Consider the following 24,139-nt stretch of genomic DNA (forward strand, 5'->3'; position numbering starts at 1 on the left):
AAATTCTCTTTTTTTAAAGCCCTAATCGAGTGCACTGCAAACCTAGTGCCCAGGTGGGAGGATCTTGACCCAGTCACTTTGCCTCTGGGCCCTGGTTTCCTTACCTGTAAAATGAAGGGCTTGGATTCCTGGTTTCCAAGAAAACTCAGAATTCTCAAGGGAGAGGCTGCATGATTTTCAAGATGCCCTCTTGCCAACTTTAACCACATTTCTGCTTTCTCTAGTGAGACTTCAGATAAGATGTCGGGAAGGGCACCATGACTAAAACGTGCCTGCAGATGACTACCTTGCCCACCCCTGAGGTCATCCTGAGGAACTCTCCCAGGGCAGCCATACTAGTTTCTCGCATCTCCTGGGGTAGGGGTCAGGGTCTTGCAACCTGAGGGCAGTGGCTGGCCTTGAATGAGCTTAAGGTAGACTCAAACCTTCTTTCCAGTCCCCACACAGGCAGAGAGGAGGAGCCGTACCTCACAGATGACATTTCTGGGAGAAATGGGCCCCCAAGTGCAATGAACACCACGGATCTGAACGGTCTGTATGATGAGATACACAAGGCCCCTGGTTTCCAGACCTGCCTGTGCATCTGATTCACCTGGACAGTTTTTTATAAAAGATCTTCTCCCCAGACCTACAGAATCAGAATTCCCAAGAACGGATCACACTGATCTTTTCAACAAACTCACACTGACTGTGATGACCGCCTAGGACCACCACTTCCAATAGGTTACAGCAATAGAGAAACCAAGAGGGTCCTTTTTGATGGGCTCTAATGAAGCCTCTCATAAAGACCCTCCAGGAAGAACAAAAGAAGAATCACATCAGCAGTCAGAAGTCTTGGAGTACTCTGACAACTTTCCTAAAACCACAGAAGCCACGCGAAGGACATTAGCCCAGCCACGCCGGCCACCTCCTGCGGCGACCCAAATCCCACCACTAGATGGCAGACACGCACCAGACAGCCTTACCTGGCAGGGCGCCTCCTCCCCAGCAGCTCTGGGTTAAATCCGTCCCCTCGGCGGTGAAACCAGAGCAGGACCGCATTCCTTACATACCTTGCAGTGGGGCCGAAGCAAAGTGTAGGTGTAGGGAAAGCTGGAAACGTCCGAAGGGAGTACCGCCATGAAAGTCGAGAATCTCATGAACTGAAAAGAAAGTACACAGCACTGATAAAGTGGAATCTTGAAACACGTGCAGCTGTTATTATCTTACATGACAGAATCCCAGACTTTTCCACATAAAATCCACGGAGACACGTGAGATTTGAAAGCAGAGGCCACGCTGGCTTTCCCTGGCCACAGGCGGTCAACACTGCACTGAGCCCCAGGCCATTGTCATTCTGCAACACATCCGAGGAAGCACCATCTGGCCCAAACAAACCCACAGTATCAAAAGGGAATGAACGCTGAGCAGGAACGGGACTGTAGGACAGTGAGTTTGTGTCAGGCAGTTTCATGTTCTCCAGCCCCTCACCTCCACTCATTTAATTGAGAATCGGTGTCTGGGTTTAGTCCTAATTCAAGTGGATTCATTTGGCTATGTTATTCTAGGTTCCCAGTGGATTGAAAAAATACCTTGAGTATATAGAAAAGCATAGCCCAAGATTTAGCAAGTGAGTTAACTTCATTCTAACAAGTGATCTGTTGAAACTCAGCTTCAAAAATAGAAACTTTAAAAAAAAAAAAAAAACAGCAACAAGAACAAAACGGGGCACCTGGGTGGCTCAGTCAGTTAAGCATCGGACTCTTTTTGGCACAGGTCATTGATCTCAGGAATGTGAGATCGAGCCCCATGTTGGGCTCCACACTCAGCCAGGACTCCCTCTCCCACCCACCCCCCGCCCCTCCCACCATGCCCGCGCACTCTCTAATAATTTTTTTTAAGCAAAAAATTCTAAACATCTTCCACCACCAGATGATGATAGAAATGCTAATTTTCCCACCCCACCCCCCAGGTCCCCTTCTCCACCCCTCCCCCTTCCAGGGAACCTTTAAGCAGGTTTGAACAGGTTTATTTTCATCTGAATGAAGGGAGGGTTTGACTAAAGCAGCACAGAGTCAAACGGGTGTCTCTAAGCTGTGGAGCCCAGGGTTGGATGGGAGCCGGTTGTGACAGAGGGCGGGGACACAAAGCAAACCGGCTAAGGGCCTCACTGGCCTGTCCCTCCACTTAAAAGGGAGCAGAACTGCAATCTGAGGAACGAGCTGAGTTCCAAGCAAAGCACCCAGCTCCAGAGGTGACCCACCAAAGACTGAGTGGGTGGAGAGCAAGACATAGGGGAAACACAGCTACACCGGCTTGTACCACTACCTGTGCAAGACACTTGCTCCGTGACTGATCATGTCTTCAGGGCCTGAAGAGGACAGTCATGCCTGACAATAATACCAGCTCTTGTAGAGGCACCTAGGTGTTATTCAAAAACACAGCCGGCTTCTGAGGGTGGATCCTCTTAAAGTTCCCTTGGATCTGCTACATTCCTTGATGGGTTTGCGCGTAACCGTGAAACTTGCGTCTGGGAACAGCAGAATGGCTCTACATTGTTAACCTTAAAAATAAAATTACCAGTTATTCTACCGGCAAAAGATGGAGTTATTTAGGAATACCAAAGACCTGCAACCTGGGAAAAAACAACTCCGCAAAAGCAGAGACACTACGGCAAAATAGGCGAGAGAGGTCGGCTTTTATAGAGGAAAGGGGAAGTCGGGAAGCCTGTTACCAACAAGCCCATTGGAGTAAACTGGGAGTGGGGAGTATAGTGGTCTCTCATTGGCTGAGCTGTGTAGGTCTCTCATTGGCTGAGCTGTGCGGGTCTCTCATTGGCTGGACTGTTGCTGGCGGGAGAGGAGGGAAGTCTTTTTCCTCCATTCGGGATAGTCAAGTACTCTCCCTGTGCAAGGTCCTCTCTCCCTGTTGGATTTGCAGTTGACACGGAGTGGTTCGTGGGTAGGGTGCGAGAACACCTGGCCGGACCTCCTAACTCCATTTTAGCGAGGTTTCCCTTTATTAATTTTCACAGAACGTGCATACGGGTGATTGGCTGGCTGGAAGGCAGTGGTGAAGGCATGGAAGCCAAGAACGCGCAGGGGGACTGGCGGCTAAGAAGAGCACAAAAGCCAGTTATTCTACAGTCTTTGGTGGTGGGTGACCTAGGTCTTTTAAAAACATGGAGGTAGCGGCACCTGGGTGGCTCAGTCGTTAAGCACCTGCATTCGGCTCAGGGCGTGATCCCAGAGTTTTGGGATCGAGCCCCACATCAGGTTCCTCTGCTATGAGCCTGCTTCTTCCTCTCCCACTCCCCCTGCCTGCGTTCCCGCTCTTGCTGGCTGTCTTTCTCTGTCAAATAAATAAATAAAATCTTTAAATAAATAAAAACATGGAGGTAATAGGGGGCACCTGTGTGGCTCAGTCAGTAGAGCGTCTGACTCTGGGTTTTGGCTCAGGTCATGACCTTGGGTCCTGGGATGGAGCCCAGAGTCAGGCTTTGTGCTCAGCAGCCAGCAGCGAGTCTGCTGGAGATTCTCTCCCCGTCCCTCCCCTGGCACACATGCATGCTTTCTCTCAAATAAATTAAGATCTTTTTAAAAAAATGTATTAACATCTGCATTGTTACGTATCAATATATACAGAGTAATCACACACTAACACATGCACCTGTGAGTTCTCTTGAAGTTGCTCACATTTCATAAACTTCCTCCACCCACCCGCATAAAGTTTTCTTCATTTAGAAGGTTGCTTGGAGATTCAACACGGCAGTTTAGGGAAGGGGTGGTGAATGGCCCAGAACAGGCAGTGAGGGAGGAGCTGGGCAATACGGAGCCAGAACGGAGCCAGAACATCCCACAGATCAGAAGCTTCCCAGAAACCTTGGCCCTGGGTTTTGGGGACAGAGACAGGGACAGAGGAGAAATGCACAAGTGCACTCTCACCAGCATTCCAGGACAGCTGAGGTCTGGGGTCCAGCCCCGCACCGCGAGGCTCAGCGACAGCAGGCTGCGTGCATTCAGCCTCCTACTCACATCCACTGAGCCGCTGAGCCCTCGCGCCCGCTGGCCTCCGTCACTGCTCCTCCTGCCCAAACACCACAAAGGAGACAACAATTGGCTCTTTTTTTGTCCAGTCTTTATTTACAGCAAAGTACATAGTATGTGGGCATTTTTGTAACTACTAACAGTAAAGGCAGGGTGGCAGAAAGAAAAGGAGGAAGAGCAAGCATCAGAAAGAACGAAAGAAAAAAAGCCTACGTCTTTATTTAGCTACTCACCCTGTTCTGAGGCAGGACCAGCGAGGCACCACCTCTAAGCGCAGCGAGGAAGCTGATCTGAACACCAGCCACCTGGCCGAAGGAGGGCAGCACGGGGCCCAGAGACAAAAGATCTAAGGGAACTCAGCTCCAGACTGACCCCAGTGCTTTTCCCAACCTGTTCTCTGCCTTGTTGTACCTGACGCCAAGTCTGTTTCCCCCACTCCGCCCTGAGAGAGGGTGAAAGGAAGTTACGAAAGTCCAGCGGGTCCTCCCCAGAGGCAGAGCCCTGCAATCCAGAACCTGCCCTCGCCTGCCGAACCCAGCCCAGGTCCTTGGTGCTGGAATCATTGACAGGCAGGTGCAAGACTCCAGAGCAGAAGAAAATACTGCCCTGCCAGAGGCTGCTACTTCCCTCCGCTGGCCTTAGGTGCTAGCACAGTCAAAGCTGCTAAATCCACGAAGTTGAACAAGGACAGCAAAGGAGGTAATACACAAACCGACTGGGCTCCAGTCCCTCCTGCTTCCCAACTGCTCTGAGGAGCACGCGCACCTTCAGCCTGACCCAGTGGCCTCATGAGAGACTGGCAGTCCGCCCTGGGCACGGAGACAAGTGTCCAGTGACAAGCCCAGGAAAGGCAGGACGGCGGCATCCACATGACCACTGGGCAGCCAAGACCAGAGCGGGCTATTGGAAGCATGATGGGCTCTTAAGGATGAACTGGAGACCTTCCCCTGCCACCCGCCCCTGGCCTGTTCTTCGGCGATTCCCTTGACTAATCCCTGCCTCTCCGAGGGCCTACACTATCCACTCCAAACCAAAGCCTCAAACACCTGCAAGCTCCTCCTAGACTCCAGTCTCTCTGTCCCTCCTGGCCTCAGGCTGCCCAAGAAAAAGAAACCTGGGTCAGCACGCACAAGTTCCATTAGCACAAAGGAGTGTGAGGTCAGGCCTTCCCACGACATAAAGCTTGGATGCTTGTTCCCTGAACACTTAGTCTATGGTTAATACCTGGGCAGGGGGAGGAAGAAGCAAGCACCACTGGGCAGCTCTGAAGCCACAGGACTCCCATGCACACAGACCAACATTACCCCACCCTGCTTGTCGGTACCTCCCCCCTGGACCGCAGAGAGGACCCAGAGGACTCGGGTCATGGTTTCTGGCCTAATGATCCTACCGCTGACTCTCCAGTGGAATCAGAGATCTAATGACTCTCAAAATATCAGGTCCGGAATTTGTCATATAGAAAGCTCAAGTTCAGATAGTTGGCTAAATGCTGAGGGGGCCACACAGGGGCAGAGCTTCTCATCCCTTCCTTGCCCCAGACACGGTGCGCCACGGAACCAAGGGAGTTGTCAGCATTGCCCAGTGAGCACGGCCCAGTGCCCCAAGCCAAACCACCAAGGATTGGTGATGTTTTTTTTCCAGGAGGCCAGGCAGCCCTAGAGCCATTTTCCACCTAGGACTGGGCTACTCAGAGACACTGGAGGCTTGGTCCCAACACCACAGGTAGATGAGGAAGCAGCTAAGAACGTCAAGGCTCAGAGATGAGAAGACTCCATCTTCCAAGGCAGTGGGACAGACAGCCAAGGCACTAAATGGTTTGGCACCTGGGAGCTTCAAGTAAAGTTGAATGTGCTACCCACCGAAAGGCCAAGGCTCCCCCAAACAGGCGTGGGCTGCCCCTGAGCACAGAGAGGCCCCATCAAGGCCAGAGGCCTTGGGTCCTCAGGATCCTAACCCAGGCCTGCCACCCACCCTTCATCTCAGAACCGTGCAAGGCATGACGAGAAAGAGAATACTGATTCTGAAGCATTCTAGAACGTATTAATCCCGGTGAGTACCGGCCTCAGACGTAGGCACCTCGGGAGCCTTCCCTTGCTCCAACTTTAGGGAGCTCCCTCCAGAGCCTGCAGCTGTCTCCTGAATGTCTCAGGGGTGGCAAAGCTCTGCCGGGGAGGAGGTCTGAGTTTTTGAAACAGCCAAACAGAGTGAGAGTCACATTGAGTCCAGAAAGGGGGAATCAAAACTGGATGGTGGTGAGTCTGAGGGACGACTGGGTGTGACTAGAGAGATGTGGTGTCAGATGTACCTGAATGGCTCCAGCGGGCTGGGAAGGCAATGGGGGGAGAAGGTTCCCCAAAAACGTTTCGGACGGTGGCAGCTGCGATGGGAAGGCTGCAGGCGCCGTCTGCTGAGCACTGAGATGGTCAGAGAAAAGAAGGCTCCGGCTCATCTGCAGTTAATAGTGGAGGCTTTAGGACTCTCACATCATCTCTTCTGGATCTCACTTGGTCTCCCCCGCCCATGTCCTCCACCCCTCCACCAAGAATCTTCAGGGATCTGTACTTCTCCCAAAGAGGAGGGAGCCCTCAGGAGAGGTGGAAGTCTCTCCCCCGTGACCATGGCCGTCTGCTTGGCTAGCATGCTGTTAGCGAGCATTCCTGCTGCAAGGTGTGTGCTGTCCTCACCCTGTCGCCAGGCCCTGCACCTCAGTGAGCAGAAACTACCACTCACTCCCCATGCCACAATGCGAAAGGCCATCGGCTGTCCTTCTGCCAGCAGAAGTCCTCCACCAAAGCCCAAACTCAAGAGGCCACCGTGGGCGCTGGAGGAGCCAGCGTTCCCTCAGACACCACACCAGGTACCGTTCTACTCTCTCCTTCCCCATCTTACAGGAAGGGAGCCCATCAAATCCCTGTCAGGGAAGGAGAGAGAGGCAGCTCTGGCTTTTGGAGAGACTGAAAAGCAGATGGGTCAGGAAGGAGTGGCTGAGCTACCCGGGCAGCCAGAGGTGGGGCACTGGGCAAGAAGAAAACACAGAAGACTTGTTCTCCTCATTGGGCCTCTTCCCTGAGTTTGATTTTTGAGCTGAGGTCTTGCCTAATTTCAACTCAAAAAAGAAAAAAAAAAAAAAGAAAGAAAGAAAGAAAAAAAGAAAAAGAAGAAGAAGAAAAGGAAAAAAAAGAAAAGAGTATCTCTTGTCGACACATCATTAAGCTCCAGCTCCAAGAAGATGGCATCTGGCAGGGGAGGGGCAATCCAAGGCTCCCAACTCCACTGTCCTCGAGCTGCACAGGCCTGGGAGCCATGAGCTGGGAGCCTCCCTTTTCTACTGCCCGCCTCCCCCCCACCCAACATCTGAGCCTGCCACCCCCTGGAATACAGCGGCCATGGCCCCTCGGTGAGACTCCGGCTCGAGTCCCGAACACTCAAGTACAGGCCCTCCTACACAATACTTACAGCAAACAGCTTTACAGTATTTGTACATTTACACAAAAATAGATCCTTTTATATATATATATGTATTTATAACTGGTTACACGTTGGATTCATAATTAGGCATCACCAGTAGTAGTTGGCACAGTTTGTCATTTAAGCTCAGGGTCAAATTCGGTTTCGTTTCGCCGCTCCAAAGCACAAAAAACAAACAAAAAAGGAAAAACAAAGGCAGGTCATCTCCATGGTGTTTTCTTAAATACAGCAAAGTCCTGGGAAAGCACATATACGGACGAACTGTGCCTCCTGCTTCCTCCTCCTGTCTCTTGAAGACAGGGGCCGGGCTTGAAGGAGACAGGGGTCAATGGGGCCGGCTGCTAGACTCCGACGACTGCCTCTTGCGTGAAGGGATGTAGCCGTTGAGATAGCCATTGGTCTGCCGTTTGGAGAGCCCTCCGTTCAGGATGTCCTGAATGTGCTGCACAATGAGGTTGATGGCCACTGTGGGGCAGAGAGCGGCCATGTTAGGGACAGTGCAAGGAGGAGACAAGCCTTCTACCAGGGAACCCACCAGCTCCCCGTCCCAAGTAGACTGATCCCCGCAGAAGGCTCTTTCCTCCAAAGGAAAGATGGGACTCTCTGTTCTTAGCGTTAGAAATAAATGATACATCCCAAGCAGTGACTGATGTTAACATCACCAGATATGGAATAGACAGAGCGCTCTCCCAGACGCTGCAGACAAACACACAACACAACATCTCTCCAGGTTGTATCAACTGAATCCGATCACGAGGAAACAAAGATGAACCCAAACGGAGGGCCATTTACAAAATAACGGGCCTGTACTCCTCGAATCTATCTTCACGTCTCTGCATGGGATGGCTGTTCCATGGCTATGAATGAAAATGCCCTTCTCTTCAAGAAATAACACAGTGAGGGGCGCCTGGGTGGCTCAGTCGGCTGGGCATCCGACTCGGTTTCAGCTCAGGTCATGATCCCAGGGTCATGAGATGGAGCCCCGCGTCGCATTCCACACTCAGTGGGGAGTCTGCCTGAAATTCTCTCTCTCCCTCTCCCTCTGCCCCTCCCCCTTGCTCTCTCTCTAAAATAAATAAATCTTTAAAAAAAGAAAAGAAAAAGAAAGAAATACATAGTGAAATATTCATCACTATGACGGGCTCCCAAATAGCTCAGCAAAAAAATTAACTGCTTAAATGGAGGAAAGTTGAAATTAATTAAAAAGAGAACGAGAAGGTAGGGACTTCTCACAGATCATGTCCCAGCCTGCCTCAGTCCAGAGGGACCCCTACTTCTCAGACAAGCCGAAACCAATCAATCGATCAATAAATGCAACCGGCTCTTTCGGAATGGCTACCTTGATGGCAGGTCATTCTAAATTAAGAAGAAAATGTGCTTTTGCTAAAAGGTGGCCTCGGATGCAAGGCCTCTTAGTGTCATTGCTGGGAGTGACAGCAGAGGACCGTCTCCAGCCCTCTGCTTTCTGCTACAGAAGCATGAGTTCCTGTTTGTCACCATGCCCAGACACACACATGCACAGGGGCCTGTTCCCAAGCCCAAACGTGTAGGCAGAAATCCCCTTCTGCCTCCCAATAGCAGACCAGTGGGTCAGCCACGTCCACGGAGCCTTGTTTGCTCACCGCATCATGTCCCAAAGTGTGACTGACATAGGGTAGAAGCTATGCTCCACAGGATGACTCCCCAGCAGGACTCACCTAGATTATCTGCACCTCTAGGAATGATCACGTCAGCGTATTTCTTTGTCTGTGGAGAAAGATATTCACAACACATTAAAGAGGAATCCCAGACAAAGTGACCCCAAGCCTCTCTTGAGGGGCTATGAGAAAAGGGTCAGCCTTCCTACCAGTGACCCCAGCGCGTGGCAGCTTGAGGCCGCAAACATAGTATTTTTTATCCCCTTTATCTAAATTACAATAAATCAGCTCTCTTAATTTCTCATTATTAATATTTTAATAGTGTTTAAGCTTATGACATGCACACAGAACGTGGTCTCTGAAACCGAACTCATCACTGCCTCCTCCCTACTAAGAAAAATATGAATTAGAAAAGACCCAAATTGAAAAGGAAAGTGGTTCACCTTGGACTTCTACACACAGTCTGAAAGGGGACACCACTGATCCTATCGCAAGGGTAAACCCAAGAAAAATAACCCCCCTGATGACCATTTTCATTGGCTCTGTTATCACACTTAAAAAAAAAAAAAAAAAAAAGTAAAGCCACAATTAGATATAGTCCCCTTTTTGTTTTCTTCTTTTACTGGGATTTTGTAGACCACTTTACAAATAACTGTGTTCTGGTGTATGACCCAAGTTTAGGATAAGATCACAAAAAAATGCCTTCAGCACATGGGCATCTTCTGTACTGAAACCGTTCACGTGCAACTGTGCCAGGCCCAAACCCAACCTGAACTAGGCAGACAATTCATCAGATCCGAGCTCCTGGCTTACACAGGAATGACCTGATCTTCCCTGAGCAGAGTGGCTGGACGGTGGGAACAAGCAGAAACCACCCAGAAAATATGCAGAATTTTAAGCTCCGTTACAACTAAGTAAAACAGCAGAAAATTGGCAGGTAACTCTAATTTATGTCCAATAGTAAGTTTACCTTGCGCTAGTATTAAGGTAAAAAGAGCAGGAGAAGTCCTCAGACAGATAGGTGAATGGACAGAATTTCCTAGCTTCTCCACTCCCTCTGCTCTCTGCCCAGAAACCTAATCCTGTGACCCAGTCCTCTCCAGGGGAATGAACAGGGCATCAGCGTTACTCAGGCTGACTCAGAAAGTCCACCTGTCCCCAATCTAAAACAAAAGTCTAGTCTGGTTTGACGCAAAATCTACTAACCGACTTGAAGGAACAGATAGTTTGAGATCATACTTTTCCAGGAGAAAGAAAGAAGTTCATTACTAGGAGAAACAGAGAAATTCCCACACTCGGCCTCACTCTACACCTCTTCTCAATGCCCTCAGATCCCAGTCTCCCAAAAGAGATCACCCAAGATCAGGCTAAGTCCCAACGTCTCCCCACTCTCTCTTACAGCTTAATTATAAATCGTTACGGAGTTAGACCATGGTGAGGCCAACCTGGTAAAGACACACAACACAGGTGCGGGCATCTCCTGAGGTAAACACTTCCTCTCAAACGACATCATCTCCTACGTCTTCCTCTACCACTACCCCTCCACCCACACCACTCCACATCTCTTGACCCTGGTGGCCCTCCCTCAACACTCACCTGTCGGTCCCCATGAAGCCAAGAGTGTTTCCTGTGCCGAGGGCTGATTCACTAAACGCTGAAAATTCCCCATATCCCCAACCTTCCTTCTCTGTAAGCCACCTCCCCAGAGAGTTCCCAGCTGCCACAGGAGGAATGATGAGCCTGTGCCAGGGCAGACGTATGGAAGCTTATTCCAGCATGGCAGGACACTTCCCACAGGGGAGCTAATACAGGGGCCAAAGACAAGCTTGGGGGGGGGGGGTGTGTCTCTCAATGCAGTGGCAGAAGAGATTCAGAAGGAAATACCCTGTTGCTGAGCCCTCCCTGCACCAATAACTGCAACCATCACAGACCTTCTGAAGATCCCAATGGCCGAGTCTATGCTTAGATATGGCGTACCCTCACACCTTGAGCCCACCAAGCAAGGAGTGCAGAGCTGGTTGGAGTCAGACAGCCGGACCCTGAAGGACCATTCTGACAAAGATGGCGGCCTACATCTCCCAGAAAACACAAAGCCTCAAAGGCTGCCCTTTCTTGGGACGGGAGGACAGAGGATCATTCAGAGAGGAATGAAATTTGGGCTGGGGGCTCCATCAACTTACATACCTTTCTGTGTGCAATTCAGTTTTAAATTCTAAATTCAACAAAAAACAAACCAAGAACACAACTCACTGGCAAGCAGAATTCCTCAAAGGCAGGCTTGACGAACGTAATGTACTGAGATAAAATCTGCTCAAGGTCCCTCCCTCTTTCGCTGATGTCCCTTAATACTATAAGAAAAGGAAAAACAAGAATCAAGAAAATGGTGCATGAGCCAACACATGTCCACCCTTCGTGAGGCAGACCAGGCTCACATGGACTCCACAATTACTCTGGATGATTCACAAGCCGGATTCCTGAGAGACTTGACCAAGAGCAGGTCAGCAGCAGCTTCAAGAAAAACAAGTTACATTTTTATTGCTATAGTCAAATTTGGCCATGACATAAGGATCTCTGAAGCAAAAGGCTGTCCAGCCTCAGCCAGCAGTCTTCTGGTTGCAAGCAGCATTTGACCCAAATAAAATTTCAGTGTGAACAACATAAAAAGCAGGACAGTCCTGCGGAGCTCGTAACAGGGAGCAGATGGGGCCCAGAGAGGCGGTGGGGCTCCCTTGTTCACCTGGATGCCGTCCCCTTGCACTTACTTACCTGTGAGCAGGGCACTGACCTACCGCTGACGTGCCACCTTATCATGCCTGGCTCCCGCCACATGCCAGCCCCTAGAGGGGTGGAGGGCAGGCAGGCGGTCCAGCTGTGATCAGCCATTCCTGCTAACCTCAAGCACGGAGGCTTGCAAATAGAAAACCACTCAGTGAAACATGACAACACCATGGTTTTGGAAATGGTGGGCTGGAGGTATAAAGCCACCCGGGTGGATCCTCGCTCACCATCTTCTACCTTCTTCATCTGGGACAGGATCATTCAGGGGCTTTCATCCATCCAACACCTTTATTATTGTAATAGAGTCTTTCGTCAAAAACCAGAAAAGGGCCTGACCATCCAAGGGACTGGAATCCTGGCTCTGCCACTCTGCACTAACCGCCCTGAGCCTCAGTTTCCCCCCCAAACTCAGTAGTGAGAGTCTGGAAGGAGAGTCTCTCCATCAAAACAGCCTCTCCCTACAGGTGTAGCTGCAAATCTCAGTGCCACAGCTGCGCCATCTTCCACCCCGATCCAGAGGGGACCCTGACCATCAGCAATCATTTGTGAAGGCTCCTTGGCTCCTCTTGACCATTTCTCAGGTTACAGACTCCGAAGAGGATGAACCTCACTGCAAACCAACTAGGGAATACTTGTGAGTGCATTTCTGGACAGCCATGTCTCTAGAAAATTCCGTGCGTCCACGCATACATGCACGCACGCAGGGAGGCAGGCAGGCAGGGGCATGAAAGAGGGAGGCTGTCAGGGTTAGGATTCGGGCTGGTGCGGAATCTGGACGATTAGATGACTAGAGGACCACATTCCAGAGGGTCAGGTGACACTGCTAGACCTCCTGACCCTTCTACCAGCCCCTCCATTTAAAAGGAGATTTCTCCGCAGGAACCCTGGTCACTGGTGGCTGGTGGTTCGTGTGTCAGGACTTGCCTCACAGCCCCTCCCGGCCCCCAAGGCTAGAGGAGGTGCCTCCCCCAGCCAGGAAATGGTGTTCTCCGGCATTCGGACATGGGTGGGGGGAGGGGCAGTGCCGGCGGCTCTGCCAGGGAGACGGGGCCACGGAGGAGGCCGAGCAGCCGCCACGTGGCTCACCCCCACAGGCCTCCGGAGCCCTGGCACGCCCGCTAACGGGCTCCCCTCGGCCAAAACATACAGCCAGTGTAGCCTCCAATTCTTCACGTCCCCAGATAAAGTACAAAGAAAAAAGGAAGCCAGGGCAAAGGGTATCAGAGCTGGGGGAAAAAACAAACACACGCCCGGCACTTGTACTTAGAAGCCCTGATGTGTTTGTTGCACAAGACGTGCTTTTCACACAAGTGCGGCCGGCGTGAGCAGCGTGAGCGCCGTGTCCTTCCCCTGGCACACACACACGCACACACGGGCTCTCACCCAGCTTTCCCGCTGCCCTCGGCCCCTGCCTGCGACTCCCTTGTCACCTGCAGCCCTGACAGCGCCCCCTGCTCCGCCACCGCGTGATGTATGCGCCAGGGGGCAGCGCGGGGAGCAGGACAGTCACACTGAGGCCACTCTAGGGCCCAAGCTACCCCTCGGTCCGCCATCTGGAGCAAGGCAGGCAACACGGACCGGGTTGCAATCCTGACCCCACTCTTACCTCTGTGACCTTAGACAGGTGACTTGACCTCTGTGAGTCTCATTTTCCTTAACTGTAAAATAGAGACACGATACACAGAGACTTCCTCATGAAGTCGTTACTCCAAAGACAGGGGGATGTACAGAAAACCCTTCTGCACTGTGGCTGGTACATAGTATGCGTTCAATAAACCTAAGTTTTGGCCACAGACTATGACAGTAACAGAATCTGGGAAGCTTCCCTGACAGAGCAGGCCCCTGGGAGGGCAGCGTCTGTGAACTCAGGGGAGCTCAGGGAGCAGGGCAGACCCAGCTGAGAGCCGGGGGTCCCGCAGAGCAGGGGAAAGGTGGGAGTGGGGGGTGCAGTGCGGGAGGGACAGCAGGGCACAGACACGTGGGAAGACATAGTGGAGAGGGAGAAACAGAGAAGACAGGGAGCCATCCTCCAGTTTCTACCCTGGAAAAGGAAACAGGAAATGGGTGAGAATGTTGCCCAGACATTGGGAATGTGCAAAATCAAAAGGCATCACCCACCTCTGCTCCCCGAGAGCCTTCTACTGAGTTATCACCTTGAACAGCCCGAGACCCCTCCTCGAGCCAAGGACAACACAAGGCCAGCCAGTTCACCACACCGAAGTGCCCTGCTCCTCAGGCGAAGTCAGGAAACAGGGCCAAGCCAAGGCCTGAGTCAGAACAAGGTCTTGGCACAAACCGGACACTCCAGGGACTCAAAGCCGGCTCCCTGATCATCACTCTGACCCGGCACACTTGCTTGGAAAGGAAAGGCCCTTTCTGAAGAGGGCAGAAAGGGCAGGAAACTACCCATCTGCCCACCTTCCCTATTTGGCTCTCACCCCCGCCCTTCCAAAGCCACCAGAGCTCCTCTGGTCAGCCAAAGCCAAGAACAAGATTTAGAAGGACCCAGAATAAATATAATTCCTCAATGGTTCAGTCAATTCACTTTAAAAATTCGTCGAGGAAATATGTTCTCTAGTAACAGAACAGATTGATTATCTCAAGGTCCACGGCGGCCCAGAAGCTATGGGAACTGGACACAGAGAATTAGAGCAGGAGAGAGAGTAGGCGTCAGCCTCCTTGGTCCACTGTCTCAGTTCTTCCCTGTCCCCAAATTCAAGGGTGGGTTAGAGTAAATAGCACACATGGAGGGAAGGTGAAAGCTGGAAGAAGCCAATACCCCTGAAGTATGAGGGGTTCCCGTGATGGAGTAAGTGTTTCTCCAAGGCTGCATGGCTCAAAGGCAAATCCCCCGTTGCACAGTCAACTCTGACCGCAAGGGTCACAGGCCCAGGAAGTGTGACACGCAGAGGGTAAAACCATGGCACTAACTCAAGTCTCCAGGAATGTTCTGAGGCCCAGCAGCTGCTCCTGACTAACCCACCCTCCCACCCCACAAAGCACATGCCAGGCATGTTTTCTGTCCTACATGGACAGAGAATGAACTTGTAGAAGCAGCGTGTGGAAAGGCCCCACAAGTCCCCCAGGAAAGTGACTCGCCAGCAGGTGACACGAGACAGAGGCCTGAGAGGGAAAGCCGCAGCCTCCCTGGGAGCATCAGGGATGCGACCGGAGAAACGCCACAGAAAGCCACCATCACCTCCTGTCTCCCACCCGTTGCGCCCAACGATCCCAGTACACGAGAGCAAGGGAGAATTATCTGTGCCATCGGCGCCATTATGATCTGTCTGAATTAGAGGCCAAGATCGTCTGACTGCCAAGGACTCTGAATTCTGTATTTCTCCAAGTTGGTTCTAGTTTCCTGTGCCATGGCTCGCCCGCCTTCCTCCCTCAAGCAGAACTGCACCCCCCGGACTTCAGGACCACCTGCTGACCGAAGGATGGGATCAGGCCCGAGACCAACTCCTGAGGACACGATGACCACTCAGAGGTTCTGACCAGTCCTGATGGAAAACTCAGGAAAACGGAACGTCTACCATCTCGGGCAAAGCAGACTCCTGACCTAAACACACTGTTACCAGCTAATGCACTGCTTGCTAGGCATTTAACCTGCATTACCGTTCATCTCACAACCCAGGGGTACTGATCAATACATAATCAACCAACACGAGTATCCCTACGTATGAGGTACAAAGAGGTTACAACATAACCTGCCCGAGGTCACACATCTAAATGGGGAAATCAGGATTTAAGTTCAGTTCATCTGACTCCAATTTCTCTCCCCCACATTGGGGCATCACGCTGCCTCGCCTCATTTGACAGACTCAAGGGGACACTGAGATCGACCAAGGCAGGACCTGGGTTTGGGGACCAAGGCGATACAACGAGGTCCTGGGGCAGATGCGTGAGGGACTATCGACTCAGGCCTTGATTATCTATTAAAAAAGACTATGCAACTCTTTCCTGGCCAAAGTCATGACCCTAAAAACAGGCCTGTCTCCTTCACCTGACTGGTAAAGAAACCCAAGCCTGGGAAGTCACATGAGCCCCAAGAGCCACCAAAGTCACGAAGCTAGCCCGTGGCAGTGGGATGAGAATATGGGCCTCCCACTCTCCTTTCTTCCACCGCAGAGCTCTACCCCTCCCCCACCCCACCTGGGAGTGGAAGTGTAGGAACAACTCACTAATAGAGTGTAGACACTACTCCTTGGGAGGACAAAACCCAGGGACTGACTTCTCTATATTCCGCTCGTTCCATTTATAGTTCTTGCAAAGACAGGACTTAAGTGGATAAAGCACGAATTTGTTTCATGAACCGAGAAGAGAAAATGTCACAGGCTTTGCAGTCAGGAGGCTCTGGGCTGGAACGTATAAAATTCTAATCTGCTCGTGATTTGCTCTGGGACTGGGAGCCACCCTTGTCACTCCCGGGGTCTCGTTCCTCTTCCACGAGACAGGGATTCGAAGACTTGCTCCCTTTCCTCACCTTCCATTGCTGTCTTCCTCACCCCCACCCCCACCCCCACGGCCCCCACGGGGGGCTGTCATTTTCCGACTCTGCTGGTACCGTCTCATCCCTGCCACCTCCTACAGCAGCCCTACCTGCAGTCTTCACTCCCACTCCCTCCATCAGAGTCATCTCCCAACAGAGAGCTGAGGCCCTTTCGCGTGCCCTGCTCAAAACCCCTTGGTAGCTCTCCCTCATCAACCAGAGGCCAAATTGGAAGCCACAGTCCCCGTAATCCGCCTCAAGCAATTTCCAGCATCTCTCTGGACAGCCCTCTAGGAACTCCAGCTTCCTGCTTCCCGGAACAGGCCCTGCGTGTCTGTATTTGCACTGTGTAATTTCTTGGGTTGTCAGCATCATCACCCTACCACATCCCCCATGAAGCCTCCTAATGCCCTAGTGGAAGCAAGGGCTCCGCTCAATGTCCTACAGGGCTGAATTCATGGGCTCCACTCCCCACCAAAGGGCAGCTGTCCCTCAGGACACCAGGTGTGGGGACCTTCACAGGCACGCCCTCCGTAAGGCCTGCAGAGGCAAAGACCAAGCGACTTTGCTCCGCAGCTGCCTGGAGAGAGTGACCAAACCTCCATAGAGCTTTCTGGAAAATAAAGGGCTAGAAGCAGGCTGGTGGGGACAAGCTGCCCAGCGCTGCGGGCACTAGGGATTCCTGCCCCCAGACATCCTAGTTAGCTCTGTCTTGATTACGATGCCTGTGGGAAAACCATAAAGAACTGGGCATTTAATCAAAGTTTTCCAGCAAAACCACAACATAAACTTCTGATTTCATCTCCGTGACCTCACAAGCCTTTCGTTATCCAAAACAGTGACTAATCCCTTCTCAGATGTCACCAAATGTTTGAGCAGCAGGACATCCTGGGACTGAACTGACTCAGCTGGACTGGGCCACCAACGGGGCCACTGGAGGCTTCTAGAACACACCTCTGCGGGAGAGCCGGGTGTCCGCATCTGTGTCCACGAAAAGCTTCATCTGGAAGAGGTCTCGCACCTCCTGGGAGTAGAAGGCCAGGATCCCTTCGAAGAGCACCACGTCCGCGGGGTACACAGTGACCGTCTCCTCCTTCCTGCAAAGCACACAGCAGATGACGGGCCGGACCAGGCAGGGTGAGCAAAGGGAGGACAGCGGTGTCTGATTCTGGGGTCCCCTCCCCGTAGACCGATAGCAGGACCAAAAGGGGGAAGCTAACGCAGCCTTGCAGGGCCCTTGGACCACCACTGAAGACCGACCAAACGGCCACCACGACCGGGGCAAAGGTCTCCTCTGGCTAACTCTTCTGAGCTCTCCCCATAAAGCAGAAATAGAAGGCAGTTGTCCCTCTCCTTGGAGTAACAAAACGTGCTGTTGAACGCACAACAGAGACAGACAGAAGCAGATGTGATTTCTTCTTTTCTCTGGAGGCGTCTCCAGGAATGCTCTCAGGCTCGGCATTTATGGAAGCTAACATTGAACTTTCACAAACAGAAACTCACAGTCTTCTCCCAACAGCCCCACCCCTCCCCTGTCCAGAGGCAACTGAAGGAGGCAGGAAGGGACCAGAGAGAAGGAGGCAGAAAAAAGGAAGTTGCACAGAAGAGGAGAGAGGAGAGGAAGCATCTAAGGGGAAGGAAAGCCTCCGGAGCTCCGTCTGGCCTGGCTCCACCTCCAGCAGCACGGCGGCTGTGCGTCCGGGGCTGCAGGTGCTCCTCCTCCTCCCCCTCCTCCTCCTCCTCAGTGAGGCAGGGGTGCGCTATACCTCTCCATCTAGCCCACAGTGTCTCCATCTGCTTCTGTCCTAACCATCACCTACTGCCCCTTGCTCGAAAGTCATTGAAAGGAAAGTAGTAGTTACCAGTGCAAAGTTTACTACTCATGCGGACATTGAGGAATAAAACCAAATAAAACAAATTTTTTTATGGTTCCTTAAGACAATGGGTTTTTCTGTGCAAACACAGGGAAGTCAGCAGCTGCCCACGCAAGAGGATGCCCTGAACTTCCCTCCTGTAAACACTCTTTGATTCCTTATTAGCTCAGACCCTTGGGTTCCTGTCTAAGTTCTAAGGCAGGCACTACTGAAGCGACTACCAAAGTGGCAGAATAATGAGCCATAAGAGACAACAGAAGAGGACCGGGTGAGTAAGATTAGGAGACTCTAGAACAGTGATGTGACGTGGATGCACACAGAATCATCTGGGGCGATTTAAAAAAAAATATGTATGGCCGCGGGTGCCTGGGTGGCTCAGTCGGTTAAGAGACAGACTCTTGGTTTCGGCTCACGTTGTGTTGTCAAGGTCGTGAGACTGAGGGGCAGCTGGGTGGCTCAGTCGTTAAGGGTCTGCCTTCGGCTCAGGGTGTGATCCCGGCATTCTGGGATCGAGCCCCACATCAGGCTCTTCCGCTGGGAGCCTGCTTCTTCCTCTCCCACTCCCCCTGCTTGTGTTCCCTCTCTCGCTGGCTGTCTCTATCTCTGTCAAATGAATAAATAAAATCTAAGAAAGAAAGAAAAGAAAGAAAGAAAGAAAAGAAAGAAAGAAAGAAAGAAAGAAAGAAAGAAAGAAAGAAAGAAAGAAAGAAAGAAAGAAAATAATTGTTTAAAAAAAAAAAAAGTCGTGAGACCGAGACTCTGTGCTGAGAGTGGAGTCTGCTTAAGATTCTCTCTCCCTGGGGCACCTGGGTGGCTCAGTCGTTAAGCATCTGCCTTCGGCTCAGGGCGTGATCCCAGAATCCTGGGGTCAAGCCCCGCATCGGGTTCCTCCACTAGGAGCCTGCTTCTTCCTCTCCCACACCCCCTGCTTGTGTTCCCTCTCTCGCTGGCTGTCTGTCAAATAAATAAATAAAATCTTTAAAAAAAAAAAAAAAAAGATTCTCTCTCCCTTTCCCTCTGCGCGCCCCCCCCCCCCTTGCACATGCACACACGCGCGTGCTCTCCCTCTCTCTCTCAAATAAATAGAATCTTTAAAAAAATGTATGCCTGGGCCCTACCCTGCGGGGCTCTGATTTCATTCATCTGGGGTAGAGCCAGAGTGCTGGTGTTTTATAAAACCACCCCAAGTGTTTCTAACAAGTGGCCAGGGGTGAGGAGCACCAGTCTGGAGGAATGTCAGCTACCAGAAAACAGGGCGCCTGCCCACCGTGGTTTAGGATAAAGAACTTAACCGGACAGAGTTCAGAAGGGAAATGGGTAGAAGAAAGGACCAGTGAGTGAGTAAAATTACAAGCCACCGTGGGCAACTGCCCTGCACGAAGGAGGGTGCAAAGTCTTGGCTGGGACGCCCAGGGCTCCGTCTGGAAAACATACTACCAGAGTCACCATGACCGTGCGAGGTGTACGTGTGCTGGTCAGGACACCTAGCGGAGAAGCATGAACAGGGAACAGGTGGTTTTCTAACTCAACAAACATGCCTCATCAATCCCGGGAAAGCAGGGAGAACGTAAATGTGTGCTGGTGTTGGTGCCCCAAGAACCTGGACTCGAGCCCTTCCCAAGGGAGCAGGTCCATCTCGGGAGGAGCACCCTTCAAAACAGCCCAGAGCTAATAACACATCTACTGAGGAACCACCAGCCCAGAACACACGAGGAGCCACGCTTGGTGCAATATTCTGTGCAGACGTTCAGAGTCTGGCTGGGAAGTCCACATGAGATACTGAGACTATGAGAGCATCTGAGATACCCTAAATCCAAGCCTCTCGTTTGGCTTATGAGGAAGGGCAAGGTCAGAGCAGGGTATTTACAGCAAACAAGAGTCTCCTCTTAGTCCAACATCTGTTTGTACACCCCCATGAAAAGGCGCGTGGATGGTCGGGAGCAGTAAACTCTGAACAGCTGGGTCCCTAACAAGTGGCCCTTGAGAGTGGAGGGACTGCTGTGGTCAAAAGTGGTCAGGAGAAGTTTCACAAAGAGATGGGCTGTGGGCCACCGAAAAATAGGGTTATAAAATATATGGTCTGAAAAGAATCAGGAGGAAGAAAAAGTGAATCACATCTAGATGGGGAATTCTGCTGCGGTTTCTTTTGTTAATCCGTGAACCCCTCCTGCTGCACAGGCTACACCCCCGCCCCCTTCTATCTGGTCAGGTCCTGCCTCCTGCCAACCACCGCCTGACCTCGGGCCCTTAGGAGTCTCTCACCTGGGCTACTACTCCAAGGGCTTCATAAATAACACTGTGGATCCTCTCTTCCTGCCACCAGAATGATCTGCTCCCACATAACAGCCGTCTGGGACTCCTTACTGCCAACATGTTGGAGCTCTAGCCGTCTCCTCTCTGGGGCCTGCCTCCTAGCCACTCTTCCGCACACTCACCCTCATCCTGCCACTCCTAACCAGATGCAATTCCCCACCAAGCTCATCCCTGAAATGCTTCCCGACCCGTTTACCTTGAAAATCCCCTTCTCCAACGACTTCTTATGCTTTCCAATATACAGCTTAAATATCGCCCCCTCTATACAACCTGCTCTAAATACTCCAGCCCTCCCTCCCTCCTTCACATTTCACCATGGGCCCTTACCTTAGTTATCAAGCTGCATTTTAATTCCGCAGCAGAGCTCCGCCCTGGACCTGAGAGCTGGCGGGCTCCCTGTGGGTCTCTTGTGGACAGGACATCACCCCCACTCCCTGCTAAGGCAAGAAACTACAATTCCCAGAATCCTTTTCCCTCTGGGTCCCAGGGTGCTTTGCCAATGGGAAATGTAGAAGATGAAACAAAACCCACATAATTTTTAGGGGACCTTAACAGCCACACAAGGCAACTTTTGCAGACACTCCACAAGTCTCCCCCCGCCCTTGGAGGCTGGGGCACAGATCTGGCAGCTTCTTAGACTTGCCACGGACCCTGGCTTCTTCTCCAATGCCTCAGACTACAGCCTCCCAGATCTTAGCTCTCCCAGCAGCCCCCTCTACACTCTTATTAGCTCCAATTCCTATACTAAACCTCTTTTTGCCTGCACGGTCTGTGGTGGTTTGATGCTGGAGGTGCATCTTGTTCTTTGAGTTTTCGGCACAGTAGCATCTGGTCCATAGTAGGACACGCTTCAGAAGATACCGGTGAGGGATGAAGGGGAGGCGCTAAGCACCCTGGCTTTCCAGCACAATGTGTTCACTCCCTTCCTCCTCCAACCAATCTTTGCCACACCTCAAGTTCTGGGAAAGGCACAGAACATGTGAGGAATCCCGCACTGATGGCGGGCTGAGATATGAACTAAAGGACACACAGGGAGATAAAGATGGGCTTCTAATTATAGAGACATTTGGTAGTGAAAGATGCATGAAATCTAATTTCCCATTAAAAAAAAAGAATTCCACTCGAGAGAATGAAAGAAAGGAACCAAGAAGGAAGGATGAAAAGCAGGTGGGAGAAACTTTCAAAACAGCACAGTGCTGAAAACAACACTTACTGACCAATTACTAGCCCAGAATAAGGAGCAACTACGCGTGCTTTAAATGCCATTCAGAAGTTTAGAGTCCGCCTGGGAAGTCCCCAAGGAGACAGAGTGAGCACAGAGTCCTGGGAGGCTCGAGGGAGCTTGGGAGCCTGGCCAGCAGGTGCGAGTCCTCTTGTAGCCTCATGCAACCACTCAGAGGGAAAGAAGATGAGCCCCGCCTCTAGACCTAATCAGGAGCATGAACACAGATCAGCAGAAAGGACTAACTGAGAAACTCTCCTGAGAGTTGAGCATCTGGTCTCCGGTGACCTCAGTGCTCTCACACAAGGTCCAACCAGGAGAGAAGAAAGAACAGTTTTCTTTGTTCTTCCTGTGTCCTCTGCCTGGCCCCTTTATATCTTATTCCAGGAACAAAGCTCGGGGCTGTGAATCAGGACAAGTGTATAGTCCCTCACCTCCGCCCAAATTCATGAACCTGTCCTTAGAGAGTTAGCAAAATGTGATGAGCGTACTGTTCCAGGAAGCGCCAGGTAAACTCCCCAACCCGTGCACACCCACAGCGCACGCTGCTGCCGGTCACAGACAGGCGGCCACGGGCAGGGGGTAGGGGAGAACGCAGCCTGCAGCCTGAGAAACGGGAATCCTCTGAGAGCGGCGAGGAGCAACGCCCAGCCCCGAACAGCTCACTTACCGGGAATGGGAAACAAAGTCATACACGGGAATCTGCACTGTCTTCCCTTCAGTGATTTCTTTGAGTGTCTTGAAGATGAGTTCATTGTCAAAGGCATCTGCAGGAAATCAGACGGTTAAAACGTTGCCGAATTTTAAAATGATTTCTCCTATAATTACCCACATCTATTTCCTGGACGTATACCACACCCTAGAGGAATATATACACCCCACCGAAAAAAGCCAGATCTCTACCCAAAGCAGAAGGCAAATGTCCTGGATCTCAAAACAGAATGTATGAATGCGTTCTGAGAAACTCACTTCTTTTTTCTACCTTTCCATCCCACCCTTGGCCTCTGCCATCTCTCTCCTCCAAGTTCAGCTGCTATCCTGAGAACTCGCACACGTTAACCTGGAAAGCATACGCGTGACTAGGGGAGCATAAGGGGCACCAAGTTTTGATTCCAACAGTTGTAAGAACCAAAACCAGTGACGCCTGGATGGCTCAGTCGGTTAAACTTCGGCCTTCGGCTCGGGTTATGAGATCCCAGAGTCCTGGGATCGAGTCCCACATCGGGTTCCCTGCTCAGCGGGGAGCCTGCTTCTCCAGCTCTGCCTGCTGCTCCCCATGCTTATGCTCTCTCTCTGACAAATAAATAAAATCTTAAAAAAAAAAAAAAAAAGAACCAAAACCAGCTAAAGGGCAATGTGCTCATCTGGTACTGTCAAGGCAAAAGTCACGCAGTCATCCTGGACTCTCCATGGTCCTTTCTGCTAATCAGTGAGTTTCATACCCTGCCATGTGCACACATGTGTGGGATGGGGGAGTCGGAGGGGGCCCTGGCTGCTTTAGATCAGAGGCAGAACAGGATGTGTTCGTGCTATCCTGTGTCTGGCCAATCTCACGTAACAGGCTCACATAGAGTCGCTCTGGTTCAGATGCAGATGCGATCCGTTATTTACTAAGCCATGCAACTATGCATGCGTTTCCAAAATTCCTTCTTTAGGCCCCACCATAACCCCGCAAGGTATTTATTCATCCCCCATTTTATCAATGGAAACAGATTCCAAGAGGTCAAACAACTTCCTCAGTGAATGAGAGGGCGAGCACATACACCCACACACCCACACACCCACACCCTCAACTCCTGACTCACCCGGGTGATCGAAATTGAACTGGCCCTTCAGGGCTTTGGCCTTCTGCTCCGAAGTGAGGACGCGGTAGAAGCTATCCTGGCTCAGGATGACCACCTGCTTCTGGCGACAGTCCACCTCATTCTGTCCCAGGAGCTGCACAATCTTAGCACAGACGGAAGACTGCAGGAGAGAAGAGAAGGCGGGGGATTAAAGGCTACAGAGTAGCTCACGGATGCACACGCCCCACGCAAGGGGCTTCTGGAAAAAGAATCCAAAGGCTACCATCTTGCATGATGGATTAGAAGGCTAAAGGAGAAAGACAGTTGGCTGAGAGGGGGTCCCAGAGTCTCTTCCTCCCCTTCCTAAACACAGCTTACTACTCGCAGGTATCTGCAGGGGCCTCAGCGGGGAGGAGGGCGGTAATTCCTACCGCCTCATCCATGAAGTCTTTTCTAAAGCCACGATTACAAAGGAGCACGAATTTATTTATCCCTGCTTGTGCCCTGGTATAGATAACACACAAAACTGCAGAAAGTGGAAAAGAA

The 24,139-nt window shown here is 51.5% G+C and overlaps 1 protein-coding gene across 1 annotated transcript in view; it reads right to left on the reverse strand.

The window, feature by feature from the left end:
• Positions 1–3,748: 3,748 nt before the first annotated feature.
• The window catches only part of UCK2 (uridine-cytidine kinase 2), a 68,920-nt gene continuing 48,529 nt past the window's right edge, over positions 3,749–24,139 (reverse strand). Inside the window, exons 2-7 of the mRNA XM_026517267.4 lie at positions 23,615–23,774; positions 22,480–22,576; positions 17,355–17,497; positions 11,381–11,478; positions 9,191–9,239; positions 3,749–7,958 (exon numbers count right to left, since the gene is read on the reverse strand). Coding sequence (XP_026373052.1) covers positions 7,819–7,958; positions 9,191–9,239; positions 11,381–11,478; positions 17,355–17,497; positions 22,480–22,576; positions 23,615–23,774 — 687 coding nt within the window. The 3' untranslated portion in view covers positions 3,749–7,818. The remainder of the gene's footprint in view (positions 7,959–9,190; positions 9,240–11,380; positions 11,479–17,354; positions 17,498–22,479; positions 22,577–23,614; positions 23,775–24,139) is intronic.

This window comes from Ursus arctos, unplaced genomic scaffold (genome assembly GCF_023065955.2).
Source record: "Ursus arctos isolate Adak ecotype North America unplaced genomic scaffold, UrsArc2.0 scaffold_2, whole genome shotgun sequence".
In the NCBI taxonomy this organism is placed as follows: domain Eukaryota; kingdom Metazoa; phylum Chordata; class Mammalia; order Carnivora; family Ursidae; genus Ursus; species Ursus arctos.